This window comes from Sorex araneus, chromosome 6, assembly GCF_027595985.1.
Source record: "Sorex araneus isolate mSorAra2 chromosome 6, mSorAra2.pri, whole genome shotgun sequence".
NCBI lineage: Eukaryota > Metazoa > Chordata > Mammalia > Eulipotyphla > Soricidae > Sorex > Sorex araneus.
In genome coordinates this window covers 136755212-136781428 of record NC_073307.1, presented here as the reverse complement: position 1 = coordinate 136781428, position 26217 = coordinate 136755212, and the positions used below count along the sequence as shown (strand labels likewise).

Sequence of the window (26217 nt, the reverse complement as noted above, 5' to 3'; positions counted from 1 at the left end):
TCAGGGGACCATATGAGATGCTGGGAACCGAACCCAGGTGGGCCGAGTGCAAGGCAAACGCCCTACCCGCTGTGCTATCTCTCCAGCCCCCCTAGTTAGGTTTTTGACGTACAATGTTGTCATAGATTCTGCCACCAGTGTCAGCTTGCCTCCACCAGTGTTCCAGGTTCCCACACCACCACAGCCCCAGCCTGCTGTCATGACAGGTCCCTTTCAGTTTAATTATTCAAGTTTGTGTCTCGTGATTTCAGTGTTGTGGACTCTGGGTTTGGGTATCTTGCTCTACATAATTTAAGTTAGCAGAGGAAGAGTTGGTTGAACATACTCCGTAAGTTTGTTTATCTGATAATTATTCATGTAAATAGTGCTTATTTCCATAAGAAGCTTTCTGAAAATCATTGGCTTCCACTACTCAGACACTAATATGGGCCAGAGCAATAAAATAGCACAGCAGGTTGGGTGCTTGCACTGCATGTGACTGACTTGGGTTCAATCCTCAATACCTCGTGTGGTTCCCTGAGCTCACCGGGAATGATCCCTGAGTGCAGAACCAGGATTAAGGCCTGAGCACCACCTGAAATGTCTCAAATACACACACACACACACACACACACACACACACACATCACAATATACATTAATGCTCCACCACCAAACACTAGGATAAACAGCTCCTTTCTCATTTTTATTATTATTATTATTATTTTTTAAATTTTATTCTTTTATTGAATCACCATGTCCTTTCTCATTTTTATCTTTTTTTTTTCTTTTTGAGTCACACCCGGCGATGCACAGGGGTTACTCCTGGCTCTGCAATCAGGAACTACCCCTGGCAGTGCTCAGGGGACCATATGGAATGCTGGGATTTGAACCCAGGTTGGCCGCGTGCAAAGCAAATGTCCCACCCGCTGTGCTATTGCTCCAGCCCCCCTTTCTCATTTTCTTATGCACAACAAACATTGCCTGGAATCTCAGCTGCTCTGAAGTGAAGATTAGAAAATTTAACTTCATTTATGGTTTCCATGAATCAAAAGTCAAAATCAAAGCACAACCACTTGTGTCCCATTAAAATTGTCAGGATGTGTAAGTACGATAGAACCTACTTTGAAGAAAGCCTGCTTGGAATCTCAATGAATCTTCTCCTTGTCAAGGATTGCCTTTGAGGTTCACATCAAAAAAATCAAGCAACTAGTGGGGACATCTGGTCTCACAATTTTGAATGTCTGTGGTGTAGAAATACTTGTTCACTAACACTAACATAATTTGTGAAATCAATATACTTGCAAGTGCCATCAGACTCCAAGCTAACCAGACAAACTCTACTAGCAGGTATTGTTGACTAATTGTCTGCAGTCATTGAGTTCCCATTGTTTGTCTATTTACTCGAGCGGGCACCAGTAATGTCTCTATTCCTCCCAGCCCTGAGATTTTATTTTATTTTATTTTATTTTTAAATTTATTTATTTTTAATTAGAGAATCACCGTGAGGGTACAGTTACAGATTTATACACTTTTGTGCTTATATTTCCCTCATACAAAGTTCGGGAACCCATCCCTTCACCAGTGCTCATTCTCCACCACCCATAAACCCAGCGTCCCTCCCACCCTCCCCAATCCCATCTTCCCCCCACCCCACCCTGCCACTGTGGCAGGGCATTCCTTCTGTTCTCTCTCTCTATTTAGCTTCTATGGCCTGCAATAAAGGTGTTGAGTGGCCACTGTGCTCAGTCTCTAGCCCTCATTCAGCCCGCAGCTCCCTTCCCCCACATGGCCTTCGACTACAATATAGTTGGTGATCGCTTCTCTGAGTTGCCCTTTCCCCAGAACGTGAGGCCAGCCTCGAAGCCATGGAGTCAACCTCCTGGTACTTATTTCTACAGTTCTTGCCAGCCCTGAGATTTTAGCAGCCTCTCCTTACTCGTCTTTGCCCACAATTGGAGCCTCTTTCAGGGTCAGAGGAATGAGACCAGTTATTATTACTGTTTTTGGCATATAGAAAACACCATGGGTAGCTTGCCAGGCTCTGCCTGTGTGGGCGGGATAATATGGGTAGCTTGCTGGGCTCTCCGAGAGGTATATATGTATGTATATATATACACATATATATGTATATATACACATATATATACAATTTGTTGCCTACTGAATAACATAATATATATATATATATATTTGTTACTGAGACTTGTTACTGTTTTTGGCATATTGACTACGCCACAGGTAGCTTGCCAGGCTCTGTCGTGTGGGCAGGATACTCTTGATAGCTTGCTGGGCTCTCTGATAGGGATAGAAGAATCGAATCCGGCCACATGCAAGGCAAACACCCTACCCGCTGTGCTATCGCAACAGTAACAACAAGTCTCACAATGGAGACATTACTGGTGCCCACTTGAGCAAATCAATGAACAGCGAGATGACAGTCCTATAGTGCATATATATATATATATACATACATACATATACACACACACACACACACACACACACATATCCCACATTGAACCTAGGACAGCCGCATGGCAGACAAGTGCCCTGAGCACTGCACTATCTCTGGCCTCTCTCCACTGACTTGAAAGCCAGGAGTGTTCTGTGGCTTCTTCCAACTCCAGAGCTCCAAGTAATTTGCAATTATGCAATTACCTGCAAGGGGCTGGAGTGATCGGACAGTGGGTAGGGAGCTTGCTTTTTATCCAGCCAGCTCAGCTGACACCCCATATGGTTGATCCCCTGACACCCCATACTGTTCCCTGAGGACCCCTACCCCAGGAGTGATGCCTGAGCACAGAGCCAGGAGTCATGCTTGAGCACTGCCGAGTATGACCCCTCTCCCCCTAAAAAAAAAAAAAGAGCCATCATGTGATACCCAGGGCACAAATCTAAAATAAGGCAAATATTACAAATTTCAAAAAAAAAAGTATCAGGGCTGAGTGATAGTACAGCAGGGAGGGTGTTTGCCTTGTACGCAGACGACCTGGGTTCAATCTCCAGCATCCCATATGGTCCCCCAGCACCACCAGGAATAATTCCTGAGTGCAGAGTCAGGAATAACTCCTGAGCATCGTCGTCATTGAGTTAGAAAAGACAAATTGAGAAATTAAGAAGCATGCAGCAGCCCAGCAGAGACAGCCAGGCAATCTGTTTCTTTCCTCTGTAATAATTAGCAAATATTTCTTTCTTCATCTTGTCTCTTTGTTTAGGTCATCTCAGCAACTACCTGCTCTCCAGTTTAGGGAAACCTACCTGAATAATTCATGTAGTAGAAGAGCTTATCAACTTTCTTCCATGTCCCTTTGCCCAGGAATGACTAGCAATGAAATATTTCAGACACACAGAAAAAAATTTTTTTTTTCGTTTTTGGGTCACACCCAGCAATGCACAGGAGTTACTCCTGGTTCATGCACTCAGGAATTACTCCTGGCAGTGCTCGAGGGGGCCACATGGGATGCTGGGATTTGAACCTGGGTCGGCCACGTGCAAGGCAAACGCCCTACCCGCTGTGTTATTGCTCTAGCCCCCAACACAGAAAAATTTTTAATAAAATCACCATGCACTAAAAGAGGATAACAACTCTACTTGGTCTATTGATAATAAGGCTCATCATTTATCCCTGTCACAGTTGCAAGACTACCTGGCCTTTTATTGTAGCCCGTATTCTAAATATATCCTTGTAAGTCTCTTATGCAGTTCTCTGAAGTGGTGGCATAGCCTCCAGCTAAATGGACTTAATTTTTTCAGTACAGTTATTCCAGGGGGGCGAGGCTGAGGAGAAGTGGAGCATTGCGAGGATGGAAGCCATACCATTCCTACCAGCTAACAGGGAGGATGGGTAAAGGCCTGTGTCAACTTTTCTTGTCCAAGTGGAATAAAAACCTCTATCTTATAGAGACATTGCGTAATGATGACAGGGAAAAGGTGTTAGGAGAGTGTTCAGTGCATCCTGGGTGATGGTCAGCAGCTTGTTTATCTGTTATCTGTGCTAAACCAAGGTTTCTCGACGGGGAGCCTTATGGTGATATTTCCAGGGCATGGGTGAAAACTGCACCAATGAGGGGGTATGATATTAGAGTAAGAGGCCAACTGGTAGGACAACCTGCACAAAGCTTCGATCCTTCTCTAACTGGACTTGTATTTCCCAGCAACCAGTGAAGCCACTGTCCAGATAATTAACTGCTTATTTGTGGATTCTTTAAATCCAGTTTAGTATCTTTTGTATGAGGTCAGGTTTAACCCACCCAGTGAAACGATGGTCTTCATTTTTCTTTTTAACAGCCAGAAGTGGCTTTTGCTCATAATTGATATTTCAAAACTATGAGAAATTTTATAATTTTGTAGCACTTATCTTAATGTGATGTAGATTTTTTCCCAAGGGATAAGATACCTTACAACCATGAAATGAGCTTTATTATGACCCTGGGTATTATTTAGCTCTCTTTGTTCTGTAAACATCTCGTTCTCTCCCTATCTATATGTGTATTTACTGTCTTTAATAAAAATTGTCTTTAAAAGCCACACTGTTACTTCATATTGTTAACTTGGTAGTTCTATGCTTGAGCTTCAAACTTACTTTGTTTGAAGCTATCACCTAACTGTCATCTTTCTGTCTCTCTCACATCATACTGGGATCCTTGAGCGGGCATGACGGTGGTGGGAATGAGGAGAGAGGAAAAGCTGGTGAAGCTTAATGGACCCAGGGTTGAGAACCACATTACAGAGGTTTAAATGCTGCAAATGGTCCCCTTTCTGAAGAGCAGTTCAAGACTTTTGGAATTAGTCAGAAAGTCGTTTTTCCCCTCCTTAAATAAATTTGTAGGCAGAATGATGTTATTCCAAATCTTCTGTTGAGAATTATGTCTTCCATAAGAATAAAGTGTACACAGGGTGCATCCCAGCAGAGTATAAATCAAGACACATGTCTACAGTTGGAACAAAACCATTTGTCTCATCTAACTGGATTCCACAAGAATGAGCCTGTGTGACAGCACACTGAAGTAATTGTAAACAGCCTCCCTAAAGAAAGCTGCATGAAGGATAGCTACAACACACACAGACACACATACACACACACAAACACATACACAGAAAATTAGACTTGACACAATTTTTTTTTTAAAAATCAAGATACACTATATAATTTTTTTATAAGGAACACCACAGCAAATGTCAAGTTGACCTAAGTGTACATTGTTTTTCAGACGTCGAGCCCAGACTTGTACCAGCCAGTCTTTGTGGTACTCTGCTCTCTCCCGCTCTGTCTTTATTCCCAGTAGCTTTATGATCTCACAGATCATCGGGCCCAGAAGCACATGTGACAAAGGAAACCATCAAGAAATACGCTTCTCTTTATTTATTAGTTTCCATGGGGAGAGCAAAATAAAAGACAACGGTTTCAAAGCCACAGCAATAGAAGCAGCATCTCTCCGAGGCAAACCTTATAGGGAAAATGAAGGCTACACTTCCCTGAGTGACAGAGCCCTGGCACATCAATTTCATTGGGCCAACTACATGTAGGCACAAACTCTGGAGTCTAAGAAGATTCTTCTAGGAGGTTCTACCTATTTCTACTTCCTTGTGGGATTTTGTTGCAAAGTTTCTCTTTCAAGGGACTGCCAGAAATCAAACTACACAATCTCTGGGGACTTTCCTGGTCACCTAAAACAAAGTATTGAGAAATCCAAGTCAGATCATAACGCTGACTGACTTAATTCAATCAAAAAAGGAGCTAAAATTGGGGTGACTGAGACTGTTTGCAAGTTCCAGTTCTTTGGATAGAATCAGCAGGCAAAATTCCCTGGATAGGGTAGTTGGGTTTCTAATGCCTAAGGCAGGCCACTTCAAGGTTCGAAGCACCTTCTCCCTTGAGTCATCAGCACTGTGCTATTAGTAATAGTGTAGTTTATGGCAGATCCTGAAACAACATAGTTTTATTCAATGCAGTTTCATTATAACGTGTTGGTGACAAAACCCAAATTCACACTGATGTTGAAGAAAAACTCCGCTTTTTTTTTTTTTTATATCTTCTTTGGTTTAAAATTGTAGTTTTCAAGAACCCACCTACCGTGGTGACTAAGTGAGAAATTGCCCCACTCCTCTCTCTTCCTCTTATTTTTGTTGCTATTGCCTGGCACAGAAAATGCAAGGGTTTGCTTTCTTTTCAACCCAAACTCTAAGTATCCAATCTTTGGTTTCCTCCACCATCCACCCCTATGAAAGTTTTCTTCTTCTTCTTTTTTTTGAAGTAACAGATTTTATTTTAGAGGGTTTTTGAGGGAAGGAGGAAGGGATAAGCGGAAAAGAGAAAAACAGAAGGAGTAACAGAAAAACAGAAAGAACGCGGGCTCCTCCGAGGATGGAGAGAGCTGAAAGTTTTCTTCTTGATGCATCTCCGGGAGATGCCTTTTAAAAGAAAGCAGCAAGAATAACAAAAATAACAAAAGCAGTAGTTTATACTCATGTTTTCATTTTCCTTTTTTAAAGGAGGAAATTCCCTCAGCAGATTTGCTTTATGTAAAAGAATAGTAGCTGGCTTATTATAATATGTAGATCCTTCTCTGCTAACAATTGGGGGGGGGGAGGGAACCTCCGATTCTTTCATTTAATCACATCCAGCTATGTTTCTGTGGGCTATTAATTTTTTTGTACTAAGCTTCATTTCAGGTACAGAAGCCTTGTTGGAAGGAAAGGAAAAGACAGGTTGACTAGACCTTGTCTTGCTCTCTGAGTGAGAAGCCCTGGGTACCACTTCCCAGCAGTCAGCACCAGGATTATTTAACACAGAGCTACTTCAAAACAACAGCAGTCTCCATCTGAGAAGAAAACATAATTTGCTTTCCAACTTGTCTGGGCTCGGGAACGCAAGAAGAATAAAACACATCAATTAACTGATGAAATCTGGTAATGACCAGTTCAGAGAACCAGAGAGAAAATGGTGCATTAGCCTCAACTTCAACAAAGGGATGAAGAGTTTCTCTTGATGCAACTAAACCCAAAGCATCACTCATGATATACTTGTCATTTTGGAGAGGTGCTCTTCTCCTGTTTTTGGGGGGCGGAGGGCACATCTCCTAGGAGTCAGTTAACCATTCAACTAGCAAGACTGAGAGATGTACACAAAACACAAAAGTACTTGACTCCGTGGCTGATTTCATTCTGAGGGTTCTTTTTAATTCTTTTTCTTGTTGCCACAGATGTTTATATGGTATCCCAATCCCATCTTTATGCCAACATTAAATCACTTTTAAATGAATCTGGAGAGACAGCAAGGAGGCAGAAGTTGGTAAAGAGGGAACAACAACAAAAAGATATGCCATAATGCTTACTTTGCTTGACAGTCAGGATTTGGGGGAAACAATACATAAGCTATGACTAAAAAATAAAGATATTCACTTATGACTTGGCTAGGGAAGTCAATTTCAATACTGTGCAGCCAGAATAAAGATGTACATAAGCCACAAATCTTTAAAAAAAATAGCTTAATTCCAGAAATTGCATCAATTTCTAACTTTTCCTATCCTTAGGACATTACTGAGTTACTGGCTACCATTGAAATAAGTTCCATGATCCTCAGAGTTAGATAGTTCTGACCAAGAAACATTTCTTCTTCTGTGTTCACATTTCTTCTTTCTGTGATCAGAAATTGGCATATTTTTTTCCCCATAAGGTTTAAAGTCCTCTGCTTTGGAAAGCCTATGCAAGTAGTAGGATGAATTAATCTAGGAAATGATAAATCCTCGAGGCAGAAATCTATGGAAAATATATGAAAATCAAATCATATTGCCAAATACTAGTGGCCCCTCAAAAACTTCCTCAGATAACAGGGTGTCACACAAGTGTTAGGTCTTCCTCTGACCTGACTAAACATTGGACTTTGGAGCAAGGTCTGTTTTTTTTTTTTTTTTTGAATTTCAGTTTTCTCCTTTTGAGAAGAGTCAACATCAGTCAAAGTCTATACTTTTATCAGCAACATGTTCTCTACTTTGCAGAGAACTGAAGACCAGAACTGAAGAACGGCTAAAGACCAGAGCATGTATGCACCTCAGACGGGCTTAAAAATAACAGTATTTCACACACAGGCACTTCGCAAGTACGAACTCATTTAATCCTGTCTGGAACCCTGGGAGGTAAGTACTATGCTATGTTCCCTACTTTTCAGATGAGGAAAATGGAAGAGAGAGGTTGAGCAGTTTGACGTGTGTTGTACCGCAGTAGTGGTAGAAAGACACTCAGACTCTCGGGCTCTGGGCACCAGGAATGTAGGATATTGGGTGACCCTGAGAACTGACCTTTATTGAGGGCTGCTTGCTTAGCTAAGAGAAGAAGAAGAGAATTATAGTTTATCTGCGAGTCACTCGCATTGACAAAGAGACAAAGGTTGAATGAGGTCGTGTTTTCTTTACTCCCTGTGGGGTGCACCCACATTTCTAGTGCAGACACGTCAGCACGGACAAACAGAAACCTTAGTGGCAAGATGTGAGGATGGATTCACCTAAGCAAAGCTTAGAATCACTCAGAGGTAAAGAAAAGGCAGGTTAGCATCTTTTTGTACCCATAGACCCGGACTGTGCATTAATGTGGTTTGAAGAGGGAAATATTAAAATGTTATTGAATGAGGGAGTACAAGAGGTCAGGCAAAAAGAGGCATTCTCATGACGAGTTGAAAGAAATAAAGGTCTCTGTGGATCTTTAAAATAGTTACTCTGAGGTCATAAATATTCAATTCTGACCTCCCAGTTTTAGCGTCTTCAAAAGTACCAGAAAGGGAGATAATTCAAAGGGCGAGTGCTCATGCTTTGCACGTGGGAGGCCTGGGTTTGACTTCCAACACCACGTGCATGGTGCAAGCACTAAAAGCACCCGAGTACCAAGTCTGGAGTAGCCCCTAAGCATCACTGGGTGCGAGAAAGAGAGAGAAAAGGAAAAGGAGAAATAGAGAAAGGAAAGAGGAAGGAAGGGAGGGAAATAGAGAGAGAGAGAGATATCTGTCATCTAGTCCAAATATAGCTTAGTTAGCCTAGTGAGAATTTTTCAGAGGAAAACATATGTATCCATTTAAAAAGAAAAACAAAAGTCCATTATAACCTTCCAAACCCAACAAGGAACTCCTAAAGGAAAGTTCTCACCAGTTCACTGCAGAATGGTAGAGATGAGAACATACGATGTTGTCTTGATTCTAAGCGTATTGCCTGAACTGGGTTTCTCTTAAGCTTTTTAAAATTTTTTTGCTATAGAAAAATTTTATTAAAATTAGTAATCAAAATTTGAATCTGTGCCCTTGGGGTTTTTTTTCCCACCATTAATCTTCACGGAGCAGTATGGGATAGAGCTGGAGACACCGTGTTAACTGGCTCAAACTATCCTATGCAACCAACACAAGCATGAGTTAATACTATTCAGTACAGCTTCAAGCTTCAATAGTACTGACGTGTACTATCACCAACTTGGAGAGAGTGCTGTAACATATCTACTGGTATTTCCTTTGACCTTATCAACCAAAGGGCTATGTGGTGTATAAGCTATCAAGACTGAGTGAAAGAACTTTCTTTCCTTCGTAAAAAGCACACTGTAATAAGAAACTAGATTCATTGCTGCCATGTCATTGATTTATCTACTGTACTCAGTAACCCAGGAGAGCTATGATTCATCCTCCCTAATGATCCAGCGAACAAACAGGCTTCTTTTGATACAATCTTTTTTTTATCTAGATTTATTTGTTCCTAAGCCTGATGTATTCTTAGGGCAGTACTTCTTACTGAAGACTGCTCGCCCATAATATTTGTTTAATGATAATTTTCATTTCAGGCTTTTCCTGAGTTAGCATGCTTGCCTTTCCTCAAGGCTTTGTATTCCTAGGAATACCTGAGTCACACGTCAGACTCCAGCATTCATCAATCACACGTTAAGAGATTGTTTTTAACTCTTGTTTCCACAGACAACTGAACAGTGAAAATTCTGGTTTCTTTAGACATCAAGCTCAGAGGCACTCTATTGTCTTCCTTCTTTTCACATTCATTAGTTTTTAATTTCCAGGTAAGCAGCAAGTCATTTATTCATTCATGCATTCGCTGAGGAATTACTATGTGCCTTTTACCACGGGCTCTTCCCTGAGTGCTGTGGAGACAGAATTAAAGAAAGAGCCTGTTCTCAGAAGGCTCACAATGGCTGAGTGAGGCAAGAAAGATCATGATTAGACCAAGCAGGTGTTCTAAAGAAAGACAAAGGAGTGTCTCTCTGCTACACAACAATGCATCTGCAAGGCAATTACAGATGTGCTGAGTAGTGTGCTTGACCCAACCTCGAAGATCCTGGAAAATACATCCAAGAGTCAAGAAGTGATGTTTGACTTGAACTTACTTTTAAGGTTAAGCAGCAGTCATTTAAGAGGAGTACAAATAACAGAAGGATTGCTGTGGATATGGGAAGCAGGGTGTGGGGACGTGGGACGGGGGAGTGAGAGGCTGGAGAGTCATGGCCAGATCACAAAGGGCATTGTCCCTGCGTCTTCATTTTAGAGAGCAGTCACTGAAGGGAGAAGTGTAATATAGAAGGGTATTATGCACGAAAGAACAAAAATCTCTAAATTCATTTCAGTTGGTAAGACTCCATGTCCTCATTTGCTTTATCCGGCATTGTTTCTCAGCCCGTGGTCATCTAGGGAGGATGGGGAGATGAATCAGGACTTAGCACTAAGCTATGGCTCCAGGAGATTCAATGAAAATCTTCAGTTATCTCCTAGAGAGCTGTGTCTGTTCTGTACTCTGGTCTGCCGAAGGTTTGATGACCGTGATCATCCTGGAAAGCATTCTGGAACAGAACTTCTTCGCATGAGGTCATGCAATGAGAAATCCAGATGGTGGTGATGTGTAAATAAATGGCACAAGTAGATGGGAAGATAGTGTGTGTGCAGAGGCAGAGACAAAGGTCAGCCCTCTCAAATACAGAGAGAGAGAGAGAGAGAGAGAGAGAGAGAGAGAGAGAGAGAGAGAGAGAGAGAGAGAGAGAGAGAGGCCATGAAAGGGATGAGATCTGTTGCTTCGAATTGTTCCATGAGGACATTGCTGCCCAGAATAGTACGTATTTCCAAGTTGGAAAAGGAAAAGTACAAAAAAATAAATGGTCTTGGCACAACTAGGAAACAAAAAAAAAAAGCGAATAAAAAAATCACAGTTTGATTGTTTCTGCTCAGTTCTCCATGCCCAAGAACAGCCTGACTGTCATATCAAGTTAGACATTATCCCATTGAAATCATGCATTCACAGAGTTTCAGGAAGCCTAGAAATGGAAATGGCATTACTATGCTTTAAACAAAGAACCAAGCAGTACCTTAATCATCTCTTTTGACTTATACATGTAGTAGAACTCACATGCTCTAATGTACTTACGACCCCTGAGGGAGGTTGGAAACTGTTCAGGAAAATGATTTGACTCCTAATGATCCCTGAACAATCTTCTACCGTCCTACCCACCTCTGAACTGTATCACTGTATCACTGTCATTCTGTTGCTCATCTATTTGCTTGAGCGGGCACCAGTAACGTCTCCATTGTGAGACTGCTTACTGTTTTTGGCATATCCAAATCGCTACGGGTAGCTTGCCAGGCTCTGCCGTGTGGGTGGGATACTCTGGTAGCTTGCCAGGACGGAGGAATTGAACCCGGGGTCGGCTGTGTGCAAGGCAAACGCCCTACCCGCTGTGCTATCTCTCCAGTCCTCTGAACAGTGGCTCTATTTGTATTTTGAGTAACATTAATACATTTTTTGAGTGCTTGAAACTTTCTTTAATTTTAAACAGAGAGCCCTCGCTCCACAACCACCTATAACTTATCCCCCTAACATACATTTAATACATGTTTTTAAATTTTGTTTTTTTGGGGCCACATCCGGCAATATTCAAGGGTTACTCCTGGTGTTCCATGTAGAAATAACTCCTGGTAGTGCTCAGGGGACCATCTGGAACACCAGAGATTGAACATGAGTTGGCCACGTGCAAGGCAAGTACCCTACCCATTGTGCTATCTCTCTGGCCCACATTACATAATGTGTTTTTAAAGCTGTCATTCAAGCTAAGATTCCATAGCAACTTCACTGGCCAGAATGTGTTAGACAGTGATTTCCAAAACTGCTGGCAGAGAAATGTGGCCTGCAAGTGATTCAGCCTAGTAGAAAAGGTTTCAGTTGTGATTGTCCCCAAACATAATCTAATGCAAGAATGTAACTTCTGGGGGCTGGAGCGATAGCTCAGCGGGTAGGCCGTTTGCTTTGTGTACAGCTGACCTGGGTTCGATTCCCAGCATCCCATATGGTCCCCTGACCACCATCAGGGGCGATTCCTGAGTGCAGAGCCAGGAGGAACCCCTGAGCATCGCCAGGTGTGACCCAAAAAGCAAAAAAAAAAAAAAAAAACAATGTAACTTTTTTTTTTTCTTTTTGGGTCACACCCAGCAATGCACAGGGGTTCGTCCTGGCTCTGCACTCAGGAATCACTCCCAGCGGTGCTCAGGGGACCATATGGGATACTGAGATTTGAACCCGGGTCGGCCGCGTGCAAGGCAAACACCCTACCCGCTGTGCTATCACTCCAGCCCCCAAGAATGTAACTTCTGATTCCCTCCACTTGTCATATTTCCTATTTCACCTCTTATAGATAGGGTCTATACACTGTAGGCAAATACAGGTTTAGTATGTTTAGAGTATAGGTGTATTCCTACAATCATAAAAATGAGGGTTATGTGAGCACCACTTCAAGTCATTTTAATGGTATTTCTTAGGTACACCTTTAGTTTCTATTCTTAATCAAAAGCCCCTTTGAAAAAAACAGTGCTCCCAACTTCATAGACTAACCTGTGAAAAAGAGGTCTTTTTCATTGGTTGGCCAAGCTCTACACCAACACGAGTCAATCCTGCTTTGCTGCTAAGCTTTATAAACCAATTACATTTGAAAATGTAGGTTACTGAGACAGGAAATTTCCCCATGAGTCAGCAGTCAAACCCAGCAAAATATCTTGTGATTTCAACGAAGTTCCCCACAGCCTTTGATGTCCAGTTCTGCTTTCTCGGTGGTCTCTAAGAGTCCAATTCTTGGTTAGAAACCAAGAAACTGGGTTGGTTTCTACTTTCATTAGACAGTAGTAGTGCTAAGTCAAGGAACCACGTTAACAGGGCAGAGTAAGTGGCAGAGTCCCGGGGTGCCTGCTAAAGAAGCAGGTTTAGGGGAGGGGAAATGGGGGACACTGGTGGAGGGGAAGGCACGCTCGTGGTGGGACTGGTGTTGGCATATTGTGTACCTGAAACAACTGTATTTGGAACAGCTTTGTAAATCACTGTTTAAGTTTCAATGAAGGCAAAAAAAAAGCTTATTAAGGGAACACTGACTTATGACATTATTCCCCCTCTTCCCATAACATTATTTTTATAAGTGTACCTAGAGCTCTACACTTTGACATCCTTATATACTAATTAAATCGTAACCATCATTCAAACTTGTATCTACCCATCACCATAAAATTAACCCATAAAATTGCTATTTTACCCCCAAATCTACCCTCTTTCCTTTCTGGTAAACATCAATCTGTTACCTGTATTTAAAATGGTTTTTGTTTAACTTTATCTGTTTTCCTTATATTTTGCCAGTGTGAAATCGCCATCAGACTTTTTTCGTTTGTCCACTCTGCCACAAAAAGCAATGTTTTATATATTAAAAAAAAGTTTATTATCCCATTGTATGGATCTTTACCCCCTCCACCAATGGATACTTAGGTTGTGTTTATATATATATCTTTCTTGTTTTTGCTTTGGGTCCACACAGGACGTACTCCTGGCTCTGAGCTCAGGGATCTCTCCTGATGGGGGCCTGGGGAACCACGTGGGGTGCTGAGGATTGAACCTGGGTCAGCATGTGCAAGGCAAGTGCCCCACCTGCTGTACTATCTCTCCAGCCTGCTCTGAATAATACTACAGTAAACATAGGGTGACACACATTTCTTGAATTAGTATTTTTAGGACTCTGCTCCCAACCTTGATGTGGTGGGTCTCGGGGAACCAGACTAAACTATAATTGTGGTCATACATCACAATTACCTGAAGAGGCTGTACTCTTCCAGGTCTCTCCTCAGGCTCCAGGGGGAGGATTCTGGATTGTTCGAAGAATGTGTGTGGGCACATGCGTCCCCCACCCCTACCACACCAGTCTAATCTTTTTACTTTTTACTGAATCACTGTGATTCAGTAAACAAATACGAAATTATTCATGGTTGTGTTTCAGTCATACAATGTCCCAACACCCATCCCGTCACCAGTGTAATTTCCCAGCAACACCTATCTAATCTTAAAGTGTAAGGCTAGTGGTGTGCTGCAGCTGGTACTGTCAGCTTGTGAAGGCTGTTGAATACTAAAAACTAAGAAATACTCAGGGAGGGCCAGGGAGAGAGCTCTAGTCGGAACACATGCCTACCAGGTGCAATGCCCTCAGTTGGATCTCTGGCACAAGGCCCCCAAGTACCACTGCCGGGGGGAGAAGGGCTGTAAAATATAGCCAAACCTCATTATTTTTTTAATCATTTATTTTCATTATTTTCTATGCTGAGTTCCCCTTACCCCCCCCCCCCCATCTTCTATCTGTGACAGTGGCAAATATTTCCGAGGAAATACTCTTTCAGTATTTGAAAACTGATTTCAGTAAAGGTGTTACTGCCTTCACTTGTATGTAAAATTCCAAATGTTTCTGTTATTTTAACCTTATTTTAAACTCACAGTTAGTTTCCTTTAATTCTTTCAGCTAAAGGAAAACATTACTTGTGAGTTGTCTTTATTGTGTTATAAACGCATGCTACACATCTATTATATATTAACAGTATTACAGGCTATTAAATTTGTAAGCTGTGTATTTTATTATTTGCACCTCAGTACAGTTTTAATACTGACACTTGATTATATATGCTCATACATTTCTCAGAGTCGGTTGTTAAACCTTTCCCAGCACAACATTGTGTAATTCGAGAACAAAACAGGCTGAACAGTCTCTCTGTGGTGTCTCGTATATACGTTCATCCCTTTATTTTGGCGAGTTAGCTTACTATTCCCAACATGAAAAATGCAAAAAGCTCTTCAAGAACACTAATCAAGTGGAAGAGATTTTCCTGATGATCCAAAGCAAACGTTCTAACGTGCCCCGATGGAGTCCTCGGAAGGCTGCCCTCGATAGAGCAATAGCCCTAGGCTGCTCTAAACACACCTGCCATGGGGAAAGAAAAGGACAAAATCTGCACAGATGGCAGTCCTGGCAGCAGAGCCAATCAATATCCTCGCCCTTGAAGCCACATCAGATGGCTCCTGGTAGGGGTGGAGGGGAGAGGCACAGAAGTAGGAAATAAAAGGAGTTTGAATTGTGGGCCCCCGACAAAGGACTGGTGAGCACCGTCCACAGAGCAGAATGCACACACGTCGTGGCTCCCTACACATGCGCTTTAAAACTGTCCTGGCTTGTGATTTCAATGTGTCTTTCTAAAGGTAGCATAAAACACGCTAACAAAACCACGCTTTACAGAAAGACTGAAAGTTCTTTACTTGATTGCTTAGTTACTGGTAGCTTCTAGTCAATGCCAATTGTCAACACTCTACCACGTTTCCTTTCATGCTATGGGGGAAAAAATGCAGTGAAATATTCATTTTGCTTAAAAAAATACTGACTAGTCCTATCTCTTAAAGAGATTACTGACGCTCCGGGTTACTCTTGAGAATTTGTCTATGAATACCACGACCTACCTTGAACATCACTCCTCACCTTAGTAATTTTTCTTTTAAACAAAAGCCCAGCAACTATTTGTCATCTAGTTACCATGAAAAAAAGCTTTCGATAAACCATTACCTTACAATTGAAAGGGAGTAAAATGTTTCAGTTATATATGTTAAAAAATAAAGGATGTAGATCTCAAAAAAATTACCTTAAATTGCTTTTGAATGTTTTAATTAACAGCAGCGCAAACAAATACACACAAAGGACTTCTCTGACTTCCAAATAATTGATGAGTCAATGCTACCAGCACAGACTTTTCACATATCCACCCACCATAAAAGGGAAACTGCCCTCAGAGAACCTTACAGAACATGCACTGTGATGGACTAGTCTTGACAAATAAATGGTAACACTTTTACTGATTTGGTAATATTCTTGAAACTTAACTATGGAACAGGCCTAACAAGATTTCCAGGTCCTAAAAAGAGGAGTGTGTTTGGTAAAGGTCAGACTGATAACACGTAGCGGGCTGGGAAGTGGGGAAAGCTGGAGAAAGCCAATCAATTGGCACGTAATAAACCTTGTGTTATATTTTATGTCATAATTTGTGCTGGTAACAGGAAGAGCAGATGGGTGGGAAAGTGATATATGTCAAACACAAGCATCAAAGAAAATGTGGGTAAATAAAGGCAGTATTTCTATTTGGTATCAGCATGGATCAAATATTTTCGACTCCCCACCCCCAACTTCTTCCTCTAAACTTGTAATAGGACAAAAATCAATTTTTTGGTCGTCACCCAATAACATGCCCTCTGAGTAAGAACATCAGGTGGTGTTTTCTGTTTGACCCTTATTAATCTGTAACAGCTCACCACCCCTTCATGCATTAGAAGGTTAAAGGAATATTCCATTCATTAATATTAAAATCCAGAATACACTAAGTGTCAGATTGTTGCGGCTTTAGCCACAAACTTACTTCTTTGATATATGTAATTCCGCAAGATGTTTTTATTATGTCAATAGATTGGTATTTCCCTACTCATAGTCTTTTTTTTTTTGCTTTTTGGGTCGCATCCGGCGATGCACAGGGGTCACTCCTGGCTCTGCACTCAGGAATTACCCCTGGCGGTACTCAGGGGACCATATGGGATGCTGGGAATCGAACTCGGGTGGGCCGCGTGCAAGGCAAGCACCCTACCCGCTGTGCTATCACTCCAGCCTCGCTACTCATAGTCTTTATGTGTTACAATCCAGAATTCTCTGATAAAATGACATTTTTAAAGAGGATTCCTAGATTAGAGAGATTGTACAATGGGTAGGGTGCTGGCTTTGCACACTGCCATCCCTAGTTCAATCCCAGGCATCTCATATGGTGCTCTGAGCATTAATAGGAATAATTCCTAAATGCAGAGCCAGGAATGGCCTGAACATCGCCAGATATGGCCCCCAAACACAAGGGAATAGAATTCATCTGCAAATCAGACCTCCTTCCACTGCTCCTTGCCACTTGCTGGCAGTGTAGTCATGGGTAGGGTATTTTAACGGCTCTTCTGTGAAATATTAACACTACACATCTCTTCTGAGTTTAGAGGACTTGAGTTAGAAACACTACAAAGCACTCAAGGAAACGTCTGAAAGAAAGGAAGTTAGCTATTACTACTGACTTGTCATAATCTGTATATGTACAGTTTGGAAAATGGGATTGGATCACTTAATGAGAACCAAGTAATTCTGATAACTAGAAAAATTACATTGAAAAATCTACCCAGGAAATGAAAGCCCTTTAGGGAATTTCCCAAGTAAATCACTATTTTTTAAACCAGTTTTTCCATTTTGCAGACTTTTTAGGAAGCTATTCTTCTCATTATTTTCCAATGCTGAGATGACTCATTTAGGAGACAGGAAAACAAATATACAAAAGTCCTACATTTCACCACATTGAGTTTTCATTTGGCTAACTCATGAGCTATTATAATCAATTTAAGCAGGAACGACTTGATGCATTTTCTGAAACGTGGTTAAAAAGAATTCTTTATAGAGAATTAGAATTTATACATAATAAATATAGCATCTATTCTTATTTTTCCAAAGCTGTATTAAAGCCTGGAAAGTTTAAATAGCTGGAAACTCATCAAGGTATTATATTAGTGAGATAAAACTTGGCATGCTAATAATTTATCAGATTCATAGATTATTTGATGTTAAGAGAAGATGTTTCATTTTTAAATTTATTTTTAATTTATATTTTTGGCTTTTGGGGTCACACCCGGTGATACACAGGAGTTATTCCTGGCTCTGCACTCAGGAATTACTCCTGGCCGTGCTCAGGGGACCATATGGGATGCTGGGAAGCAAACCCCGGTCGGCTGCGTGCAAGGCAAACGCCCTATCCACTGTTCTATCACTCCAGCCCCAAAAGAAGGTGTTTTTACACAGTAAAACTAAGTACTGAGAAATAACATGAACTCTAGGGATTTAGTGACATGTAAAAGGTGATCTGGTGCAGCTGGGTGCAATGCTCCTACTTTTTTTTGTAATTAAAAAAATTTTTTATTGAATCACTGTGTGAAACAGAGCATTACAAAATTGCTCATGATTGCGTTTCAGTCATACAATGTTCCAAAACCCATCCCTTCATCAGTGTCCCCAGTTCCCATCCCACCCCTCAGCCCCACCTGTCTCTATGGCAGGCATCTCTCTTCTCTTTCTCTCTCATTTTAGGCATTATGGTTTGCGATAGCTATTGCTCCTACATCTTAAGTGTTCACGCTGAACCAGAGAATTTAGAGTTCACTAGTTCATGCTAACTTGATATGTATCATTAAAGATAGGGCTGGAGAGATAGTGCAGCAGGTGGGGAGCTTGTCTTGCACACGGTCAAGCTGGGTTTGATCCCTGGCATCCCATATGATCCCCTGAGCACCACCAGGTATTGTTCTTGCGTGCTGAACCAGGAGTAACCCCTGAGCACTGCCAGGTACGGCCTCAAAGCCCAAAACTAAAAATACTTAAGTAACTCTGCACATCAAGACCATGAAGGTGAACAGTGTTGTCAACACACAAATAAACAATAATTCAAAATAAAATATAAACAGTATTTAAAATCGCCAATGACAAAATAAAACTTGACTTTCACTTGCTTCTACTTTTGCTTACAGTCGAAGGTGATTAGTCTCTGAAAATAAATTTATCACCTTGCAAAACCAGGTGTGAAGGCGCCTAAGGGAAGAAGCTCTTTAGGCAGGTGACTTTTCCATTAACAAAATGCGTATGTGCACATAAGACAGCTCCAACAAATTATGGACTGGAGAAGAAGTAGGAAGGGGAGGTATCAAAATACATCTAAATTAAACAAAGCATGAACATTTGTTCCTAAAATACCAACCTTTCTTTCCTTTGGTGTGAAGCCCAAGAAAAGAACGTTTTGCGAGCAGTACTGTAAAGCTCCTGTCTACACTCCCTCCACTGAGTTGCTTTCCTTACAACCAAGCTTCTGAGCGTCGTTGGAATTAGTTATTTGAAATGATCTGTACAAAGACAAGATGCCATCAAGGTGAAGGGAAATGAATGGATGAACTTTTATACTAGGTCTAGGATAGGTGCTCAATTGACTACTGAAATGAAGAGAAATCAGAAACAAAAGTGAACTGGTTAAAAAAAGTAATGTAAAAATATTACTCCTCTGTGCAGCCCTCTGCTCAACGCAGGTCCTATACACAATTCTGATCACAGAATTTACAGAACTGTGCCTTGGTTACCTAAATGATGTAGAATGGTGACCACTTCCCCATGGCCCTCCTAACACATCTCATGTCCCAGATCTACCACCTGCAGTGGCGCCCTGAATCCATCAGGGTAACTGTGAGTTCGGTACCTTTGGTTGACCAGGGTTTGAAGGGCTGTTTTCCATTTCTCTAGCAACTGGGCACAGATCTGGCCTGGGTAGCCCAGTGAACTTCTCTGCCATCCAGAAGCTGCCTTGGTAAGTTGTCACTAAAGAAGCCTGTAGTCCTCGAAATAAAAACTGGTATTTTGTTGTTGTTGTTTTGGGGTCACACCCAGCAGTACTTAGGTCTTCTTCCTAGCGCTATGCTCAGGGGTCACCTCCGGATGGGTGTGGGGTCCCATGTAGGCTGCAGGGGATTGAACCCAGGTTGGCCATGTACAAGGCAAACGCCCTCCCTGCTGTACTATCGCTCTGGTCCCCCAAACTGGTAAATACTTTTGGTTCTGAGCTTGTACCAAATTTAAAGCTCTTTCTTAAAAGTAAGATATTTGCTGTCATGTTTTTATCCCTGGAGGTACTAAGATCTGTAATTTTTTAAGCATATATTTTTTCAAGTCTTTCATTCGGAGATATGAGTTGTAACACTTTCATTTCATGGGAAAAACAGTAGTCCATTACAAAAACAAAATGCCCTGCAGCACATTCTGCACACAATTACCAGCAAGATACAAGAGAACTGCTACAGAGAAAAATACGAATCAAGCGTGGTCATATACTGAGCATATTAATGCTATTATTAAAGAACAAGAACTTTGGCTATCGTAAGTAGAAAATATCTTTTAGTACAGAATTATTTCAGCAGCAGTAATATAACCTATAATGCTGTGTACAAAATGTGGAGAGCTTGAACACTTTCACACCCCACAGACTATGGTTCAAATCCCAATTGTGACACTTATGAGCTTTGTGTCTTTGGTTAAATTCTCTATTTCTGAATTTATTTCCAACCCTATTTTGCAATAATTGTAAAGAAGAACACTGCTGCCTTATAGAACAGAGAATATTAAATAAGATAAAACCACCACTGTGACTGAGTGCCTCTCATTTCCTTGTTTTATAGGTACAAGAAATTGATGCTGTGAAATAAGGTTTTCCTTTCTTTCTTTTTTTTTTAACCAAGAGAGTAACTCATAAAGCTGAATTAGAGCTAAAACAGTCTTGACTTAAGTAACCAAATATGTGATAAAGGCTGGTAATTACATGTATTACATAAAGTAGACATCAAATTAGAAAGCCATTTTGCTAGGAAAAGTTGTTTGGATTTGTAGTAAAAATTAAAATGTCTTAGTAATGTTTCAAGCAAAAATATAAGGGATATATGCTTACAAACCTAGATAAACTATACATACTCTCTTCCAAATCCTGCTTGTTCACATTTTTAGAAACCAGGGAAAACGAATTAAAAAAAAAATAGAAAAAGGGTTTAAAGTGACCTTCGTATGATATTCCTTTGTTTTCTGTTTACCAAAAGTTTAAATGTCTTGGGGCCCGAGGGACAGTACGCTAAGCAGGCACCTGCCTTGCACACAGTTGACCCAGTTCAATTCCCAGAACCCCAAGTCCCATCAGAAGTGATCTCTGAGCACAGAGTTCAGGAACGTGTGGCCTCAAAACAAAACCAAAAGTTTAAGGGTCTTCTGAAATACAGTAAGAGTATCCACAATCTTAACTTTTCAGAGACTGGTGACATAGGGGATGGAAAGTTATATTCAAAATTTATTACTGGTGCACTGCCTGATAATACACACTCATATCTGTAATAAACCACAATAAAATAACACAGTCCAATATTCCTCACTTTCTCCTCCCTGAAATGCCACTTGATCCAGTGCAGAATCTGAGGAACTCACATCTTTATTAATCCTCTAGATGGATTCTGTTGACTACAATTCTCTCCTTATTTTGACCTACCTTTGCCTATGGGGGCCAGATTAATTTTAAATTTTCATTTGTTTTGCTTTTTGGACTATATTTAGGGGCAACTCCTGGCTTTGTGCTTGGAGGTCACACCTGGTGGTGCTTGGGGTAATCACATGCAGTGGGGGGATCTGAATCAGAGTCACAGCCATGCCCAAAGCAAGCACCTCAACCTTTATACTAGCTCTCTGGCCTTAGATTAGCACTGTTGTCCCATTGCTCATGGATTTGCTCGAGCGGGTACCAGTAACGTCTCCATCGTGAGACTCATTATTACTGTTTCTGGCATACGAATACGCCACAGATAGCTTGCCAGGCTCTGCTGTGCAGGTGGGATACTCTCTATAGTTTGCCGGGCTCTCTGAAAGGGACGGAGGAATCGAACCCAGGTTGGCCGCGTGCAAGGCAAATGCCCTACCCGCTGTGCTATCATTCCAATCCCTAGGTTAATCTTAAGTAATTCTGCAGGGCTATTTTCTTCTTTTAAAAAAAAAATCAATAAATCCATATTTAAATTGGTTAATTTTTACCTTCGATAAAATTGGCTGCTTCATTCCTTTACCAGAGCCAAATACCATCATGATGTTCTATAAGTCAGGAAAATCTTTTTCTAAAAACTAGAATTTAAATATCACTTCAATGTCTCACTCACTCCACAGTATATTAACTCACAGCACCACCTACCTTTCATTAAACACTTAGGAAACTAGTTTTACTTTCAGCATAGTGAGCCAATGTCTGAAGTGTCAGTTAGAAACTGTAATTAGGGAGCAGCAAAAACATTTGACTTACAAGTTCTAACATTCATTATATATTTTTATATTCAGTTGTGAACTGGTGTGTTGCATTTCCATTACAAGTTATCTCAACATTTCAGTTATTCCCTTGTTCTCAAGATAAAAATGATAACCAGGCATAAAATTTCATTTTATATTTTTTCAGTGCATTATCTACAAAAATGGTGAATGAAAAATTGCTCATACAACACTTCATTTTCTTGTAATGACTCAAACCAAGTACACCAGGGTTCTTTCGAAAATCAGTATTCTTTGATGCTATGTTACAATAGAACTTTTTTTAAAAATAACAAATTCTTTACAGAAACCTAGTCAACATGGAAATATTAGTGAAAATACTTTGAATGAAAATGAATATTAATACCAGCAACAGAGAAGTCAAACCATGACAAGTAATTGATTATATGACAAATCTGATTGTGATATTCATGAAGAATTAAATCTCTTGAGTTTATATAGCATTCTCACTGTGCAGTTCAGAACGACACTGAAAGGCAGCCTGAAGAAGAGTAAGCCCATTGAAACTACGGGGAAATGCATGAAGTACTATTTATGCACACAAGTCCAAGGAAAACAGAACTCCCAGTCAAGGCTTATTTATGGCTATCTCAGGCTCTGTTTCTACAGAGAGAAAAGTCGAAAAGTTTTTTTATTTGCTAAAATTGACTGAAAACAATTTAACTGAATAAAAGTTATTTCAAAATTAGCATCTGGTTAGGATGTGAACAATCATAATTTTCAGTATGACTGTTGATATAAGAGTTTTGAAGTGATTGGATTACATATCTTGATTGACATTTTGGAGTTGTCATTATTTTAGAAGACTTTTATTAGGCATGAAGGAACCAGGGAAATTGTGTCACCACACAACTCATCCTAGCCTATCTTCAGTTTATTCATAACAGCAGACAATACCACCAACTTTAATGAGACTGGTGATTAAATTACCATTCGACTTCAGCAGCACTATCTTGTCCGTTGTAGCAGTTACTGAATTAGCTTTCCTAAATTTTAGAATATTTGTGAAAATCTTTATTAACTAAAGAGTAAAAAGTCCTTACCTATTTCAAAAACCTCCCATACTTTCGAAAGCTTTGCATTATGTATCAACTATTATTCTAATGACACATTAACTTTTAAATTCTTTACTCCTCTAGAGTTCCTTTCAAGTTTCCAAGGAGATTACTAATCCAGTTCTAGGTTTTACGTAAAACCTGTGTTATAACATTTCAAATAAGCAATAATTTTAATTATTTTCTCCATTTTATTGTACAATTAAATCTTGATTAAAAGTAAGCAGTAATATTTTGTGTTTAAATCAGTAAGTTAAAATTTTTGGTAGGTATAATTTTATATACTTCAACTCAATATATGGAGGCGAGCAGATTATCTCAAAATGTTTAGATATTTTAGCTATAATTTATCACTGAAACAAACTGATCTTTTTCCTCATTTTTGATTTTTAATTCTTACTCTTTAGAAATTCACAATGTCATATAAGTGAAAAATAAGGCTAATAAATACCACTCTGAAACATATTATATACAGAAGAATTCAGTAGCCACAACCCTTGATACAATGCAATTCTTATTTATTTACTATTATCCAGAATAAACTTCTGTACACATTAAATTCTTCAAGTATGTCTAGGGCAGTGCTTGTAAAAGTGAGGTCTCACTGCTAAATTAACAGGCATCTTTCTTTTGATGACTATTTCTATTTTTAATATATGCCAGAATTCTAGCATTTTTTGATTTTACAAGCTATTATACAGTCTCAAATATTGTAAAATACTCAAATGAGCCAAATACATAATTTAATTTACGTCTAGCTTAACACTCCTGTTAGCACCAGAAGGTTAAGATAGGATCTGCCTAACCAAGTGTTCTTTCGTTAGTTACAGTCTGTTATCTCGTATTTCTGCATTATACCCCAACTGGAAATAAGGACAACCTCGTCAAACTCTTTCACCTTAAATAAATAAGCATCCCATACACGTCAGTCTTCAATACCTGTCTTCCTTCTGTGTGTGTTTCTTTGTAACAACTATGTCATGAAGCCAAAGTCCGACTTCTCACTGCTTGAGAACTAAGTGAGCAGCATAGGATTCTCTAGGTTTGCTTTGAAACTTTCCAGGAACCGGGTGGCCAGTTCACCATCGACCACTCGGCTGTCGCTCGACAGTGTGACGGTGATGAGCTGGCGCTGCTGCAGTCGGGCCTTTCCCTCTTCATCCTCCGTGAGCTTCAGCACAGGCCGGAATCTCCCAACGGCCAAAATGCAGGCCTGAGGGGGGTTGATCACCGCAGTAAACTCATCAATGCCAAACATCCCCAAGTTGGAAATACTAAGGGAAAACAAAAATTTTAAGGTGAAATGTCCCAAAGATTCCTTTTTCTTTTTTTTTTTTTTTTTTTTTTTTTTTTGCTTTTTGGGTCACACCTGGCGATGCACAGGGGTTACTCCTGGCTCTGCACTCAGGAATTACCCCTGGCAGTGCTCAGGGGACCATATGGGATGCTGGGATTCGAACCCGGGTTGGCCGCGTGCAAGGCAAACGCCCTACCCGCTGTGCTATCACTCCAGCCCCAAAGATTCCTTTTTCTAAAGCATACATTTTTACTTTTTGAAACAACTCTGTTACAGAAGTTCTACAAAGTTATTCAGACAAAAAAAAAATTACCATATTTACATATATATTATATATAGTGTTGAAAACAAGCACCTATAGACATACAGATATTGTAACTACTTGGCATTGAAATGGAACATTTTTGTGGAATTTAGAGAAAAAAGTTTTATGTGTAAGGAAAACATTCACAAATGAATTGTGTACACAGACAACCTAAAACTACAGATAAAACAAATTCAGCAAATTTGGCTAGGATGTTAGTATAAAAAACTATTTTATGCCTACAAATTGTATGATTCGTACCTATGACTGCTATAGAGAAAATTATAAAACACGATGAAAAGAACCAAATGTACAATGGTGTGTGCCATGTTTACTAACCAGAAAACTCAATACTATGAAGATGTACATTTTCCCCAAATCGATGTAAAGTTTTACTAATAATCTCAATTGAAATACCGCTAAGTGGGGTGTTTTTATCTACGTACATAAATGTATTAATTAAATGGTGAACAAAACTGTAAGATTTTCATTAGCAGATATCCAATAATGGTAGTATGGTGGATACTGCACAGAGGATACACAAACAAGTCAATGGAAAAGAATTACTTTTTAGAAAATTACTTGAAATAAAGATAAATAGCCTACAAAAGTCTGAGTATCTGGAAATAAGAACCACTACAAGTAATTTTTTAAAGTGAACACAAGATTTCAACACTTTATCTGATGAGTTACCTAAAACAAATTGCTGACAGAGTGAAAACCACCAATATGCGTTTCTCTGACCACAAACAGTATCATTCCAAACCCAAGAAAAGTTAAAATTTAAAATAAACATTACTAACTGTTGGTAAGAATATGGAACAGTGGGTATTTTCTTATGCTGTTGAAACCTTACTTAGTGTTTTGAGGGGGGGCGTCACACCTGGCAATGTTCAGGGGTTACTCCTGGTGATGCTCAGGGGACCATACAAGATGCCTGGAATCAAACCCAGGTCGGCCATATGCAAGACAAATGCCCTAACAGCTGTACTACTGCTCTGGCCCGACTGTTGAAACTTTGAACCCGGCACGTTTTCTCTGTCTATATAATAAAAATATGCACATTACTTGTGAAAGCACACATTGTACACAAGACAATCTGTCAACAGTGAAATAGTAAAATATTTGCATAATATACTCTATACCTCAATAAAAGAAAAGAATTGCTTCACATAACACAGTTAATTTCACAGGCATTAATATTATGTGAAAGCTGTAAGACATTATAGGACACATATCTCTTAAAGATCAAAGCAAGCAAAGGAAACTATGGTGATAATTTTCAAAGTATCTTCTCTCTGATGAGAAGATAAACAAAG

General features: G+C 40.1%; 1 protein-coding gene across 1 annotated transcript in view; it reads right to left on the bottom strand.

The window, feature by feature from the left end:
• Positions 1–15927: 15927 nt before the first annotated feature.
• PDHX (pyruvate dehydrogenase complex component X) overlaps positions 15928–26217 on the bottom strand; it is a 65972-nt gene continuing 55682 nt past the window's right edge. Inside the window, exon 11 of the mRNA XM_004607973.2 lies at positions 15928–24571. Within this exon, the coding sequence (XP_004608030.2) occupies positions 24313–24571 (259 nt within the window). The 3' untranslated portion in view covers positions 15928–24312. The remainder of the gene's footprint in view (positions 24572–26217) is intronic.